At 36.8% G+C, this 17,602-nt stretch overlaps 1 protein-coding gene across 1 annotated transcript in view; it reads left to right on the forward strand.

The window, feature by feature from the left end:
* The window catches only part of CNTNAP2 (contactin associated protein 2), a 1,643,722-nt gene that overhangs the window by 78,968 nt on the left and 1,547,152 nt on the right, over positions 1-17,602 (forward strand). The window contains exon 3 of the mRNA XM_068972445.1: positions 2,369-2,562. Coding sequence (XP_068828546.1) covers positions 2,369-2,562 — 194 coding nt within the window. The remainder of the gene's footprint in view (positions 1-2,368; positions 2,563-17,602) is intronic.

Genomic DNA, 17,602 nt, shown 5'->3' on the forward strand with positions numbered 1-17,602 from the left:
TTCTTCTCAGTTTCTAATCTGCTTTTAAGCTCATCTAGTAAATGTTTTATTTCAGATATAATTTCTAGTCCAAAAACACCCATGTTGTTTTCCTTTGCTGTTTCTTTTCTCCATTAAATTTTCATACTTGTTTCTTCAATATTTATACATTCTTGTTCAAGTAACACAACTAATTTATAATCTATATTGTAAAGTTGTGCTCTGTTAATTTCATCATCTGTGTCTATTAGCTCTGACTGACTTTTCTCTGGTTATGAGTCATATTTTACTGCTTACCCAAATATCTATTTTTTTTTTTTTTAGTTTTTACTGGACATTATGGATTCTCTGTTGTTGAGTCTCTTTCATATTTTCATGGAAGTCTCATGAAAAAATAAACTTCCACGGTCTCCCATAATGGAGTGTTGAGTTTCATTCAACCAAGGGGTTAATTCAGTTGTGGATCAGAATTATCTTTTTTCAGACTTGTTACCAACCTTTTTTCAGGTATGTTCTCAGTAGGATTGGCTTCTCTGGTGGCTCAGATGGTAAAGTGTCTGCCTACAATGCAGGATACCTGGGTTTGATCCCTGGGTCAGGAAGATGCTCTGGAGAAGGAAATGGCAACCCACTCTAGTACTCTTGCCTGGAAAATCCCATGGACAGAGGGATTTTAGCCTGGTAGTCTACAGTCCATGGGGTCACAAAGAGTCAAACATGACTGAGCGACTTCACTCACTCACTCACTCAGAGTAGGATTAGAATCAGAATCCTTATTTTAGGATAAAATTATTCTACTCTCCTTCTGAGATCTCTGTTGAATGCCTAGGGTTGCTCGAGTTCTCTCAATCTCGTCCAGTCTGAAATCAAATTCTCCTCCCAGGACTGTGCATCTTCTGGCTGTTATTCATTTCAGATCTCACTTCGCTTTGTCTTGTTGAGTCTTAGTCTGAAAATACACAGCTTAGCATTCGTCCAAAGTCTGAACTGAAGATATTCACTGGTGACCCAATGGACATTCCCAAAGCTTCTTCTCTGCACAGCTGCCCCTTCCCTGATACTCTGTCCTACAAATTCTGGATTCCTCGAGAGCTTTGATTCTGCTCTGCCTTCAACTCGGTGATGCTGTTGTGTCTGTTCAGAATATTCTTTTACACCATGGTCTGGAAAGTGGACCATGCAGAAAGCCAGGAAGCTGGCAGGGCTCACCTCATTTGTTTATCTTATCTCATGAATCAGAGTCCAGTACAGTGTATTGTCTAATCTCTTAAAAGTATAATCCTATACATTTTGTTGGATTTGTAATTCTTTGTGGTGGGAGAACTATTCCATCATAGTTGAGAACAGAATTAACCCCTGTAAATATCATTATATAAGTGATATATCAATGATGATTTGCAAAATGATCTTTATTAGCATAGATTTCATAAAATAAATTATTTTATTGTCAGCTTTTAAATTCTTTATTTGAAAAGTGAGGCATATGTTCTCATATACTGTACATTGGATAACTTGTTGAATATTTTCCTATTATTTACTACCATTAGTAATGAAATTCACTCAAAAAATTATATTGCTGCTTAGAACTAAGCCTCATGGCATATTTTCTGTAGTCTATTTATTTGGAATCATAGTTGTTTCACATAGTGTTATAAATTAGGAGTCTTTCTTGTTCTATGTTAGTACTGTTTCTCTAATGGATATTTTCACATTCTTACTCTTTGCCAGTCGTTTACTTTATTTTACCAAAAGAAGCTTCACTTCATTTAGTGACTCTATTATTTTCCTAGAAATGTGTTCATCTAGAGTCATTGGTTGTATAGCTCTTAAGTGTTAGTGAACATTTTGACTAATTTACTATATATCTTAGGTCTCAGGAGTTGATGTAAGATGAGGCCTCCTCTTGAGAGCTAGTAGTGTTCTTTCAACTCTGAACTTTGTAAAGTAAATATATATTTTAGAGTGTGTATAGTTGCATTTTGTTTCATTTATGATCTACTTAAAAATAAATCCTTACATGAGGAAATGTTAGATTGCTACATATCTTTTTCTAGTGATTTTTAATTGAAGAATTCACAGTAAATTGATCAAGCCTCGGCCAATTAGAGTTTGACATGTACTAATAAGATCTACTTGAGGAATTATGAAGACATTTGCGCAGGAGAAAATGAGCACATAATTACACCATAAAGAGGTCAGAGTGTCAATGTTACCCAGATAGAAGAATATTAGTTGAAATCCCTGTGGCATCTATAAAGGACACTTGATAATGTATCTGTGAAATATAGTACTTCCAACGCCAATTAAAAGATGTAGAATGATCTATTGCCAATTGTAGAAGTTCAACATTAAATACCTATTTCCCTCCTCTTGTGTCTGCCTTATTCAGGTGCTGGGGGATGGTCTCCATCAGACAGTGACCATTATCAGTGGCTTCAGGTTAACTTTGGCAACCGGAAGCAGATCAGTGCCATAGCAACTCAAGGAAGATACAGCAGCTCAGACTGGGTGACCCAATATCGCATGCTCTACAGCGACACCGGGAGAAACTGGAAACCCTACCATCAAGATGGGAACATCTGGGTGAGTCACTGTCAGAAAAAGACACAGAACTGAGTTTGCAGATATTTGAAAATGGTAGTGGATTCTGGTGTGTTCTTTGGCTCAGGAGTAGCTATCTGACTCCTCCCATCCCTGGTACAGTCTGGGGAAGGGCTTGGGAGTGAAGTGATTGGAGACTGATCTTGCTATTTTTGTTTCTATGTGTGTGTGTCCTCTTGTGCTTGCTGAGAGAGAAAAGAAATGTGAGCAAAGCAAAAGAAGATGGTAAAATGAAACCAAACCCAGTATGCCCGACCCTGCTCCACCCCAAGCCTTTCCTTAGTGATGAAAACCCCTTATCTTGCAAAGTCAATGCAATAGGTGTCTCCTTCCCCAACCTCTGGTGTATTTCACAGACAATAAGACCACCCAATAAAACTGGGTTGAAACCTGAAAAAAAAATTAGGTAAATAATTGAATAATGATAGAACACTAGAATTCTTTAAGCACACTGTTTCAAGTAACTGTATTTTAGTTTGTAGCACAGAACTGCAGTGGAAGAAATTATTGAAATTCTGAACTGAGAATTAAGTAAATAGAAGAAAAAAACAAAAAATTCTTACTTGCCTCTGTCAACTGAAAAAGATTCACAACTTGAGAGCTGTGAGTTAAGTTTTATTTGGGCAAAATGGGGCTCCAGCCTGGGACGCAGCACCTCAGATAGCTCTGAGAGACTGCTCCAAAGAGACACTGGAGAAAGGTCAAATAGATTTTGGTGAACAGGGAGTTCAATACAATTAAGTGCTCATTTTACGAAAGGTTTTCTGCTAGTCTTGAGGAGCCGATGTCATCGTGAAAGGGTTTAGTACCACTCCGTAGCTACTGACTATATGTATGAAGAGGACAATAAGATAGAAAAATAGTTTTAAAGAAAAAGCAAATAGACCAGCCATAGCTTTGGAGTACATTAGACACCATGATGAGCATCCCCTTCTCAATTTTAAATATTTTAAAATATTACTAGCCCTCACTCTAAGGTGTGTGCACTTGTCTGTATTTATGTATTAAAAACCACCAAGAGGCTGTTTATTCATACATTCTTATTGGTTGAAGAATGTTTCTTTAGGCTGCAGTTTCTATCCAAGGCTTAGGGCAATGAGTCTCAGTCTAGGCTACCCTTTTGAGTTGCCTGAGAAGAATTTAAAGTATATGAATGCCAGGCCCACCCAGGCAAATTAAATTAGAATCATGTAAGTAGTATATTATATTAATGACTCTGATATTTTTTAGGAACAGAGATCTTCTATTTGAGTAAAATATTGAAATTATAAAGAAATAATTTAGAGGAGTAGGAACAGTAATATAGCAAAGAAAATACTCATAATGGTAGTTTAAACCCTTATTACAGTTCTGTAGGCATTTTATTATTTTTTTTTATTCTGAGAAAAAAGGTAGCATAATCCATTTACTCTTAAAACCATATTAATTAAATTGGAAAGTTGTGTGTATTCAATCAAATATTCACAACATATAAATTAATTATATATGTTATAAAATACTAAATTTTAAGGGATCTATTTTATTTTTTTTAAGGCAGTCATAACCAAAATTAAGTAAAGCCATCAATAAGAAACGAAAAGGACGGGGTGGGAGGAGGAGGAGGAATGGGAGGAATTTGTTTTGATTTATATATTAGACAGAATGCTTGGGATTTTTGACCTGATCAGGGCCCACTCCCAGAAAGGTGATATCTTAAAACTCTTAAGTAATTTTTGTGAGCAGGCAGAGTCTAGTGCTCTGAACTTAAGTAGCTGGTCATTTCCACAGCAGTTGTCCATGATTATAACTGTCATGCGAAATAAGGATATAATACTCTGATAATAAATAGTACATATGCCAGAGTAGTCCTTTAGAAATAAGTTCTATTAAGCCTTTATTGCATGGAAAGAACATTTGTATATTGGGATGGGTAAATTGTCGGAAGCAAGTAAGGAGGAAAATTTCTCTTCATGGAAAGCCTTCATCTCACAATTAAGCTAAGTATCAGGCATAATTTATATTTTTTAAAAAGTGGTTTTCAACCCTGGATACACAATGGAATAACCTATGAAGCTTTAAAACATGGATGTTTGGGTCTCATTTCCAGAGATTTGAAATTGGATGGTCTAAGATGAAACCTAGGCATTGAGATTTTAAAGCTCCCCCAGTCATTCTAATGGATAGTTAGCACTGAGAACCCTATTGTAGATTGGTTTTCAGCCTGTAGGTAAGATGGGCATGAAGGTCTTTCCTATAGCTCAAATGGTAAAGAATCTGCCTGTAATGCAGGAGACCCAGGTTCAATCCCTGGGTTGAGAAGATCCTCTGGAGAAGGGAATGGCGATCCACTCTAGTATTCTTGTCTGGAGACTCCCGTGGACAGAGGAGCCAGGCGGGCTACAGTTGGTGGGATCGCAAGAGTCTGAGTGACTAACACTACTACTACCAAGTGCGCATGGAGGAGGTCTATTGTGCAAAACAATGGTAGAGCAGAAAATTTGAAAGGACCTTCCTAAAAGTTGAGCAGAAAGAGAGAGATACTGACCAGATGCCTACACAAACAGCAGACCAACTAACTGGGAGTAGACAAGTAAGGCTCAGATCACAGACTCTTCCAGGAGAGCAATCATTATTTTCTGTCTAAAATGCAGTTATTTGAAGAGCTGCAGTCAGACTCCAAACTATCTTTCAGATTTCTGTTTCTGTAAAGTTTTCATTCCAAAATTAAGAGACTGTTAAATCCTCTCCTATCATAATGGACTAGTTAAGTTTAGTTCAGTTCAGTCACTCAGTTGTGTCTGACTCTTTGCACCTCCATGGACTGTAGCACAGCAGGCTTCCCTGTCCATCACCACTCCCAGAACTTGCTCAAATTCATGTCCATTGGGTAGGTGATGCCACCCAACCATCTCATCCTCTGTCATCCCCTTCTCCTACCGCCTTCAATCTTTCCCAGCATCAGGGTCTTTTCAAATGTGTCAGTTCTTTGCATCAGGTGGCCAAAGTATTGTAGTCTGATCTTCATCAGTCGTTCCAATGAATATTTAGGACTGATTTCCTTTAGGATTGACTGGTTGGATCTCCTTGCAGTCCAAGGGACTCTTAAGAGTTTTATCCAACACCACAATTCAAAAGCATCAATTCTTGGGTGCTCAGCTTTCTTTATAGTCCAACTCTCACCTCCATACATGACTACTGGGAAAACCATATCTTTGACTAGACAGATCTTTTTTGGCAGGGTAATGTCTCTGCTTTTTAAAAAAATTTAAATTTATTTTTTTTAATTGGTGGCTAATTACTTTACAATATTGTATTGGTAATATGCTGTATAGATTGGTCATAGCTTTTCTTCCAAGGAGCAAGCATCTTTTGATTTCATGGCTGCAGTCACCATCTGCAGTGATTTTGGAGCCCAAGAAAATAAAGTCTGTCACTGTTTCCATTGTTTCCTCATCTATTTGCCATGAAGTGATAGTGACCAGACAGCATATTAAAAAGCAGAGACATTACTTTCCCAACAAAGGTCCATCTAATCAAAGCTATGGTTTTTCCAGTAGTCATGCATGGATGTGAGAGTTGGACTATAAAGAAAGCTGAGTGCTGAAGAACTGATGCTTTTGAACTGTGGTGTTGGAGAAGACTCTTGAGAGTCGCTTGGACTGCAAGAAGATCCAACCAGTCAATCCTAAAGGAGATCAGTCCTGAGTGTTTATTGAACTGACTTATTTGAAAAGACCACGATGCTGAGAAAGATTGAAGAAAGGAGGGGAAGGGGACAACAGAGGATGAGATGGTTGGATGGCGTCACCGACTCAATGGGCATGAGTTTGAGTAAACTCCAGGAGTTAGTGATGGACACAGAGGTCTGTCGTCCTGCAGTCCATGGGGTCACAAAGAGTCGGACATGACTGAGCAACTGAACTGAACTGAATTGATGGGACCAGATGCCATGATCTTAGTTTTCTGAATGTTGAGGTTTAAGCCAGCTTTTTCACTCTCCTCTTTCACTTTCATCAAGAGGCTCTTTAGTTCTTCACTTGCTGCCATAAGGGTGGTGTCATCCGCATATCTGAGTTTATTGATAGTTCTCCCAGCAATCTTGATTCCAGCTTGTGCTTCATCCATCCTGGCATTTCACATGATGTAATCTGCATATGAGTTAAATAAGCAGAGTGACAATATACAGCCTTGATGAACTCCTTTCCCAATTTGGGACCAGTCTATTGTTTCATGTCCAGTTCTAACTGTTGCTTCCTGACCTGCATACAGATTTCTCAGGAGGCACGTCAGGTGGTCTGGTTTTCCCATCTCTTGATGAATTTTCCACAGTTTGTTGTGATCCACACAAAAACTTTGACAAAATCAATAAAACAGAAGTAGATGTTTTTCTGGAACTCTCTTGCTTTTTTGATGATCCAACAATTTGATTGGCAGTTTGATCTCTGGTTCCTCTGCTTTTTCTAAATCCAGCTTGGCCATCTGGAAGTTCATGATTCACATAGTCTTTAAGCCTAACTCGGATAATTTTGTGCATTACTTTCCTAGGGGATGAGATGAGTGCAACTGTGTAGTAGTTTGAGCATTATTTGGCATTGCTTTTCTTTGGGATTGGAATGAAAACTGACCTTTTCGTCTTGTGGCCACTGCTGAGTTTTCCAAATTTGATGGTATATTCAGTGCAGCACTTTCACAGCATCATCTTTTAGGATTTGAAAAAGCTCAACTGGACCTCCATCACTTCCACTAGCTTTGTTCATAGTGATGCTTATAATTCACTCAGACAGTTTGCAAAGATGGCTGCCCTAAATATGTCTGCTCTAATGATGGCTGCTTATAAAGATGGCTGCCCTCAAGATGGTTGCTAAAATGCAGTGATATTAGGACTTCATTTACCAGGTAATGGGCAGTAAGTGTGTGCTTAGTCACTCAGTCATGTCCAACTCTTTGTGGCCCCATGTACTGTAGCCTACCAGGCTCCACTGTCCATGGAATTTTCCAGGCAAGAATACTGGAGCCGATTGCCATTTCCTGCTCCAGGGAATCTTCTCAACCCAAGGACTGAACCTATGTCTCTTCTGTCTCCAGCATTTGCAGATATAGCACCATCTGGGAAACCCACTTAGCATTAAGGGAGGGTCTCATTTTGACTAAATACAGAGACTTGAGTTCAAACAACTAAGAAGGGTGACATTTTCCAGCATGACTTGTACTTTTCTGATTTATATAAAATGCCAGAGGTTGAGTCAGGGAGACAAGGTCATTCAGTGAAAATATCACAAATTGTGAAGGTAAGCTGTTAATACATCTACACAGAGGACTCTCAATTTTTTCAGATGGTGATAAAGGGTGTAATTCTATAGTTTTTGGCTTTTCTGATGTTTATGTTTGTTGCTTCCTTTCAAATTATGTACTTCTCATTAAAACGAAGAACATGATAAGCAATGAATGATTATTTCTAGATAAAACTATGGCGAGTTAATTATAAAATTTTATAAATCAAAACAAATCTGAGACACAAGCTAAATGTTCTAAAATATACTTAAATGCCAATGAACCTGCAATAAAGTTTACATTACTTTAATAATCTATGATAGGGAATTCCTGGATGGTCCAGTGTTTAGGACTCCACTTCACCTGCAGGGGGGCCCTGGTTTGATCCCTGATTGGGGGGCTAAAATCCCACAGGAATCAAAGCATGGCCAATAAAACCCAAAAAATCTTTGAAGAAGTGTTTTATTCCTTGCTAGTGTGAAAAATATTTCATTGCTTTGGTGTTTTATAAAGGAGATAAAATTCATTGTTTCTTAAAAGTTCTTGAGTACTTTTGAAATTATGTCTTAAAATGCATTAAGTAATTAAAGTTTAGCACTTACAGACCTCAACCAAAAATATACTTGACTTAAATTTATTACCAGGTAAGCCACAAAGGGAAGCCCAAGAATTACTGGATTGTGTAGCCTATCCCTTCTCCAGGGGAGCTTCCCAACTCAGAAATTGAACCAGGGTCTCCTGCATTGCAGGCAGATTCTTTACCAACTGAGCTATCAGGGAAACCTTAAATCTATTAAAAATGGTAATTAGATATCTCCTTTAATCTAACTGTTTAACATAATGTATACTGGAATTAAAAGAGATTTCTCACATAGATAAGATTGGATGTTTTTTTAATAGACAACACCTTATCTGATGTAAAGTTTTAGAGTAAAAAGATTTCAAAGCTGATGAAGTTCTAAGGTTACTTTAACTATCCTTTCAAAAAAAAAAAAAAAATGGTTACCTGAGGAGAATTCAGTGTAATGTCCATTCAACCAGTTTAGTATTGTTTTTAACAAATATCAATGGTTATTCTTTCTATGGTTGCAGAAACAGACAACCATGACCAATTTTACTATATTTTTGTTAAATGCCCATTTGTAGATTCAGAATTATTTTATGACCATTGGATGATAATGTTAAAATAAGAAGGGTCATGCAAATAAGAAATTACAACAGTCTCACAAGATTTTAAAGTCATCAATCTCATACTGTGTAATGAGAATGATTCTTAAAGAGACTTCTGAAGAAGAGTTTATCTGAATATTTAATACTCAAATATGTGAGTTGCTATTAAATAAATGTGCTAAACTAGTCAAGCCTTCTTATTCCTCTTTGATGATACTAAAGCTTTATAGAATCCTTTACACTTTATCCACAGTGTCATTTCCTTTTATTTAGAATTTCTTTTCCAATATAAAAGGAAAATATGTGCAGGTTGGTAAAATTGCCAAAGAAAAATTTTCCATTTACATATCCTACAAACTCTAATTTGCATACTTTCCAAGGTATTTTCAGATTTCCTCTGTACAATCTGTTAGAGAGAAAGGAAGGATATTCTGTATAAGCATTTCTTATCAAAAGTCCATTAAACATTACATTCAGTAAGAAATTCCAGCAGGTCTTTCTAAGAAGCTGCATTTAGTTTTGCTTAGGAAATTCTATTACCAGCTTTGTAGATATTTAGGACCAAAATAGGAAATTGGAGTATTAATAGTGAATACTTTCTTTACATACTATTACTGTTTTGCAGGATAGTAACATATTACAAATTGACTTGTAAACAGTTTTTCTCTCTTAAAAAATGTTTTTTAATGGTTAGAAGATGCTTGTATATTCCTAATTATTTTTTAAGATAGTTTTTGACCTCTTTTGTTAATAGTATCAGACTAGGATCAGTAATCACTGAATATATTAAATGGAAAGTCTCATAGAACAGAAATGTTTTATATTTAAATTGCATGGTTAAATACTTATCAAGGATATAGGAATATGTAAGTTTGTATTCTCTAAGCAATATTAAGTAGAATATTAATTTTCTAGATGTGTTAAAAACTCAGATCTCTATGTTCTTACATACTTTCCATATATATATGTGTATATATTTATACACATAGACACACAAAACTTAATTGTTTCTAATAACTTTAAAACATTAAAAAAATCTGAAAAGTAAGTAGTAGTTAGCAGACTGATTTAGTAAATTCTTTGATTTTATGAATATCAAGTCAGTGGTTGGAACATGCATTCTCTACTTTTTTTTTATAAAATCAAATAGCACATCAGCCAAGATTTGCCTAACAAAAATTTCCTAAAATATCCTTCTTGATCAGCCTATGTGTTTGAAAAGAGAAAACCAAGATATGGATTCCAGAGTTGTGAATTCAAGTATATAGGTTCATTTATTTGGTTTTATAAAATTGCAGAAGTCCCTTGTGCCTCAGATTTCTTCTCTGAGAAATAGGAATGATGTGTTTTAATATTTAAGTGAATTATTTAAGGGAATATTTAAGTGGAATTATGTAAGAAATTTTGCAAACTATAAGGATTTAGAAATGTGTTGTCGATTGCCAGTCTTAGAAGCATTTTACAAAACTAGTGTAGTATTTGTATTCAGTGACAATAGTCTATTATAATTTCCAGATTTTTTAGGCTCCCTCTCTCCTTTCCAGATCCAGGTGACCCATTTACTCTTATTCAAGATTTATAATATCTGACAATATTTTTGATGAAAATATTATGACGAGGTAGGAAGTATAATGTGGGCAAATCTCTGGCATATTTTCCAGTTCATAAGTAAAGTGGCCATTGCCAGGGCAGGGCAGGCTTGTGAGGCATGGCTAACAGACCTCGCTCCAAGCCAAGTGCCCTGGCAGTGCTTATAACAAATTATTTGTTTCCATAACAATGGCCATGGGTCCAATGAGCCATGTAAGGGGATATTGTTTAAAAACAAATGGATTGTTCTGTTCTATCTTTTCAACCATTTGTTGTAGTGGTTACACAAGTTTTCCAAATCATTTAAAAATCTGTTCCAAATACAAATGTAAAACATAACTGTTTTACAATTTAATAGTATACTTAAATTCTTTCTAAAAAATCTAGAATTTTTCCTGCATATGACACTGAGGAAGACAGCCATCCTCATCACTTGTTTCTATCTCATCCATCAGATAGAATTAATAACAGCCTCTTCTTCATTTAGGACACTAAAGGAATTTTTTTCACCAATGGGTAGGAATTTCTCTTGCTTATTTATGTACACACATGCATTGTTGCTGCAATCAGCCACTTGGGGAAATGAACCAGGTGGATATATTCAAAATAATATTATAAATAGTTAATTGAGAAATAAAACATACCAGAGTAATCTGCATTAAACCATTTCTGAAATGACCCTTGAAATAAATAGGGTAAGACATTTTTAGGAATTGTATGGAAGAAAATAATTTCCAAGGTGAGTTTGCAATAGGCTTCTTATTTCTGTGAAACAGATTTTTCTGCTTACACCCCTCTTAGGATGGTTGACATTTTTAAAGTCTCATGAATTTTAATAAGTTGAGTAGATATTCCAGATCCTTTTGCATATACTGTAATGCCTCCACTAGTGAATTTTGATCACCTTTCTAAATACACATTTGTACCATATGTGTTTTAAGAGGTTATGAGATTTTGTATTGTGTAAATTTGTGAGTCACTCACTAGTCTACACATATGTAGAACCATTATAATTGACATAGTTATATGTTTAATCCCCTCCCCCCAAATTTAGAAGATAAAAATACTATGTTATTAATAATAGTGAATAGATTATTGCCTTACAACTGTTAGGAAAAGGAAAATGCTATAATCTTATACATTATCTTACAGGCAATGAAATAACCATATATAATCCTTTACCATCTAGTATTTTTCTTGTATGAGATGAAACGGAATATATGTAATCATTGTTGTAATTTTTTAACGTGTGTTTGATTTCTTCGAGAACTCTCTGAAGGAAGAAATGTTCTCGTTAAGCATAAGGACATTTTCAGGTGCTTTATTTTACTCTGGACTGAGATAATGGAGATGCTAATACTTCCTTATCAGATCAAGCCTGGAGTTAGGTGACATGAAGCTAAATGACTCCAGGTGAATGCAGATTTATATAACATATTGATAGGCACCTACAAATATTTTGAATAAATATCAATTCCTTCATGTAAGATGCATGTCTCTGCTCAAGTGGTAACTTAGTGGATTATAGAGGAACACTGGGATGGGCTTCCCAGGTGGTAGAGTGGTAAAGAATCCATCTGCCAATGCAGGAAATGCAGGAGACCTAGGTTTGATCCCTGGGTCTGGAAGATCCCTTGGAGGAGGAAATGGCAACTAACTCCAGGATTCTTGCCTTTGAAATTCCATGGACAGAGGAGCCTGATGGTCTGTAGTCAGTGGCGTTGCAAAGGAGTCGGATGCACTGAGCTCATGCACTCACATGTGCACACACCCACACACACACCCACACACACCCAGGAAACCTACATCGGGGAACTGAGAGCACAGGAAAACATGCTGCTTATGTGGCTGCAGGCCCCCAAAAGGCAGTGAAAATAATAGCTCAATGGTACATTCTGGAATCAGACCACCCAGGCCAGGCATCATAACTTTACTACATAGATTTGTGTCACACTGGGCAGATTCCTTAAACTTTCTCTGTCTAAATTTTCTCATCTGTAAAATGACTAGTGACAGTACCTTCTTCACTTACCTCAGTAGCATCTACCTCTATGCTTGTCAGTATTAAATTGATAATCCATATGTAGAGCGTTAAACAATAACTGGCTCATGTTAACCCCTTAATTATTAAATTTTATGGATTTGTGACTCATAGATATATCACCATAGAATTTTATATTAGATTTGTCCTTGAAATTTCAAAAGAGCCTGTTACTTGTATCTCACAATAGCTTTTCTCTATTAACATATTGGCATGTATATTATATTATGTCATGCATCTCAACCTGAAATAACTAATAACTCATTTTTAAGTATAATTGAGCATGTGAATTTATGCCATTTGAATCATGATCCTATTGCCATATGGAGCCCTGTTCATTGCAGTACAAATTGTGTCTGGACAGATCTTTCACATGTTTGTATTAAACTTCAGTGAAAATATGACAGTAATGCTTCCATTTAGTTTAAAAATTCACTTTTATTAACTTTAGAAATCAAGGAAAATATTTAACCTATTTTGACTACAGTCGTCCTTCATATCCTCTTAGGCTAATTGAAAATTGTAAAGATAAGCAGACTCCAAAACAGACTTATGAATATTGGCTGAAACAGTCTGCTGATTATCTATGGAGTTAGAGAGCCCACATAAAGTGTGCAAGCCAGATATGCCAAGATTTCTCTGCAGCACCATCACCTGGGAATGTGTTAGAAAGGCAGAATCTCAGAAACTCATCACAAATCTTTCAAATCAAAATCTACAGCTTAAAAATATACACTTAAGAGTATGGGATTAACAGATGCACACCGCCGTATCTATTCATAAAATAGATAAAACCATAAGAATTTATAGGAAGTTATATTCAATAGCTTGTAATAACCTATAATGTAAAATAATTGAAAGAAAAGTATATATGTGTATTCATATGTATATCCAAATCACTTTGCTGTACACCTGAAACTAACAATATTGTACATAAACTATACTTCAGTTAAAAAAATTATCCACAAGTGATTCATGTACATACTAAAGATAGTGCTGTTTTCAATATTTGAGGAGCTCTCATGAGAAAGAGGAATTACCATTGAACCTGGTGTTTCCAAATCAGAAGGCAGAGTTAGAAGAATTAGAATTTTCAGTGCAAATTTCAGACAGACTTATCATGAAAAGGGAATCAGCTTTGATAGGTACTTGCTGAGCACCTACTATATACTGAAAGTTGGAGATAAACACAATTACTGCCTTCTAGGGCAAAAAAAAAAAAAATCTGGTGGTAATGCTAAATACATAAATCTTAAGTTATTTTGAATGACTATAAGTGTCCTAATGGGTAGCAGCTTACACAGGTTGTTCTGTGAACACACAGAAAACTGATTCATTCATAATTGTTGAGGGTCATGGTCAGTAAAGCCTTCTAGGAGAGCTAAGTATTATTGGTTAAGTAGGGAAAAAAATTGATGCTGTGAAGAAATGTGGGAATATTGTCGGGTACAACAAGCTAGGACTGCTTGCCACATCACAGGCCAATAAATTGAGAGATGAGCTGTTGGGACAAGAAGTAGAGACCTTATTCAGAAAGCCAGCAGACCAAGAAAATGATGGACTCAGTTCACTTCAGTCATGTCCAACTATTTGCAACCCCATGGACTGAAGCACACCAGGGTTCCCTGTCCATCACCAACTCCTGGAGCTTGCTCAAACTCATGTCCATTGAGTCAGTGATGCCATCCAACCATCTCATCCTCTGCCATCCCCTTATCCTCCTGCCTTCAATCTTTCCCAGCATCAGGATCTTTTCCAGTGAGTTAGTTCTTCGCGTCAGGTGGCCAAAGTATTGGGGTTTCAGCTTTAGCATCAGTCCTTCAATGAACACCCAGACTGATTTCCCTTAGGATTGACTGGTTTGATCTCCTTCCAGTCCAAGGGACTCTCAAGAGTCTTCTCCAACACCACAGTTCAGAAGCATCAATTCTTTGGTGCCTAGTTTTCTTTATGGTCCAACTTTCACATCCATAGAGGACTGCTGGAAAAACCACATCTTTGACTATATGGACATTTGTCAGCAAAGTAGTGTCTCTGCTTTTTAACATGCTGTCTAGGTTGGTTGTAGCTTTTCTTCCAAGAAGCAAGCATCTTTTAATTTCATGGCTGCAGTCACCATCTGCTGTGATTTTGAAAGTCAGCAGACCAAGAAGACGATGGACTAGTGTCCCCAAAAGCCATTTTACCCAAGTTAGAATTCAGGCTTCTTTTATGCTAAAAGAGGAAAGCATCTGGTCAATCCCTGTAAACTTCTTAACACCCAAGTCCTTTGTTCTGGCTGTCCATGTAAATCAGGTTACTTGTGTTCCCTTAAACCTCCAACAAGACAAATGTTATTCCGTTTCCCAACTTTTTATCTCCTATGAGAGAACTTTTTATCGTATGAATGCTAAGTGTTATACCTTTAAAGGTCAGGCCTGGGAGGCAGACCCTGGAGAATGGTCTTTCATGTGTATTTCATGCAATAGGTAACTTTTTTTTTTTTTTTAAGAGCTGAGTCAGCATGACTAAGCACAGGCAACGCAGCACAAAGGTTAGAGCTGAAGGATAGATCCAGTATGGCATCGGGTTTGTTTTCCTCTGTTACAGGAAGTCATTACTAGCAGAGACTCTTGTACTGACATAGGTAGGAATGGATAGTGAGACACTATACATAATCATGGCCCTTTCTCAGTTTTCAGATAATAAATTAATAAAAATAACTTTTTTATAAGAATTCTGAAATCATATCCTTTAAAACAGTAATATTTAAGTTATATAAAGTGAACTCTCTATCTTTGGGAGAATGTTGGAGTTGATGCTTGTTATGCCCAGAGTCCGAGTCGCCCGAACTGAGAGAATAAGACGTCCACAGCAATGCAAAAGCATAAAGGGGTTTATTACTAACTCGAGCCAGGGCCCATGTTTTATCCAGCACAGTGGAATCCGACAAAGGCCCCGAGCTCTGAATCACATATACTTTTATACAGACGGTTCTTTGTTTCTGTAACGGCATAGCTGATTGGTTAAACCATATGTGCATGTGGGACTTTTAAACCTCGCATCCCTATCTGGATTGGCTCGGGTCTGGCGCAGGCGGGGGCTACGGGGATTTTTCTGATTGGTCGAGCTACACTGCCTGCGGGCGTTCCCAGAGCCTCAGCTTTTCTCAGGCCTAGCCTGCCCCTTAGAGCCTGTCCTGGCTTCAGTTTGGTCCTAACAATGCGGTCCTTCACAGCACATCTCGGGAATACTCTTAGTAGTGAGTTCATGGGCAAGCACAGAATAGATGCTTAAGAGTGTAGAATTGAAGTACTCTGAAGGCAAATGGGCTGAAGCTGAAATTCATGATGTTACTTATATCTGAGTCACAAATCCAGATATAGTAGACCCAATACTCAATATGGAGAAAAAAACCATTTTTCTTTGTTTGTTTTAGCAATAAGCATCATTACTCTAATGACCATTTGCTTCTTTTGACTGAATGAAAACGATCAGAAATCATATACAATATTTATAAAACAAGCTAGTGCAAGCTTTGGAACTGGACTTGAAATATCAGAACCCTGTTCTAACACTTTGTAACTGAATATTTAACCATGTTAATTGAACATTTATGGGCTTTAGTTGCCTCATCTGTCCTCAAGAATAGTACGATTTAGTTATAATGACAGTAAAAATCACTATAATAATTGTAAATAAAAGCTGGCCATCTTGGGTGACTTCCATATGCTTGTGTCCCTAGTGACCCTGAGCATATCTGTATTACTCATGTCACTTATGCACACAATTTTGCCAAGTAACTAATTTAGTCAATGTTGACTTTGAGGAAGAACTAATAGAATGTTAAAATGTCTTAGCAAATACGTTTGGTTTGCTTGAATAAACTTGCTTAATTACAGGCTGTATTATCATTCTGGCAATGAGATGTCGTGTTGATAGGTTGTCTGAACAGTTCACTCAGCATCAATGCTTTTTCAGAAGCCTAGAGGAGAAAAGATGCCTTTCTAGAAATATTAGTTTGTACTTACAAAATGAAAAGATTATTAGAGATAAACATCAGCATTTCTTCCATGAAATTTACTGATCTATTTTGATGAGATGGTGGATCAGTTGTATTGCCCTTTATATGGTTTATAATCATGTTTATATAGATATATATAATATTATATTATATTATTCTAAGAGAGGATGAGATGGTTGGATGGTATCACCAAAGCAATGGACGTGAGTTTGAGTAGGCTCTGGGAGTTGGTGATGGACAGGGAAGCCTGGTGTGCTGCAGTCCATGGGGTCACAAAGAGTCGGACACGACTGAGCAACTGAACTGAATCATGCTAATGTGCAGCTTTAGTGAGTGCAATGTATGAAAACACCTTCCTGTGATATAGCAGAATGGTTCAGAAAACTCTGTCTGTGCCAATGAATAAATAATAAAAGTGAACCAGCATTTTTGAGGTTTATTAAAAGGGTTGCTTTAACTCATTTAATACTCAAAATAAGTTAAATGTGATGATGCAGACTTTATTTATTTTTCTAAAATTACAAATTTTTTTAAAATTTGGTCTTCTTTTTAATTGTTTATTTTTAGTTGAAGGATAATTGGTTTACAATATTGTGTTGGTTTCTGCCGTATGTCAACATGAACCAGCCATAATTATACACATGTCCTCTCCCTCCTGAGGGACTCCTTGGTGGCTCAGATGGTAAAGAATTTGCCTGGAATGTGGGAGACCTGAGTTCAATCTCTGGGTCAGGCAGATCCCCTGGAGAAGGGATCCATTCCAGTATTTTTGCCTGAAGAATTCCATGGACAGGGGAGTCTGACAGGCTACAGTCCATGGGGTCACAAAGTGTTGGACATGACTGAGTAGATAATGCTTCCATTTTCACTCCCTCTTGAACTTCCCTCGTACCTCCTACCCCATCCCACTCCTCTAGCTTGTCACAGAGCCATGGCTTGAGTTCACTCAATCATGCAGCAAATTCTCA

This window comes from Capricornis sumatraensis, chromosome 5 (assembly GCF_032405125.1).
Source record: "Capricornis sumatraensis isolate serow.1 chromosome 5, serow.2, whole genome shotgun sequence".
NCBI classification, from domain to species: Eukaryota; Metazoa; Chordata; class Mammalia; order Artiodactyla; family Bovidae; genus Capricornis; species Capricornis sumatraensis.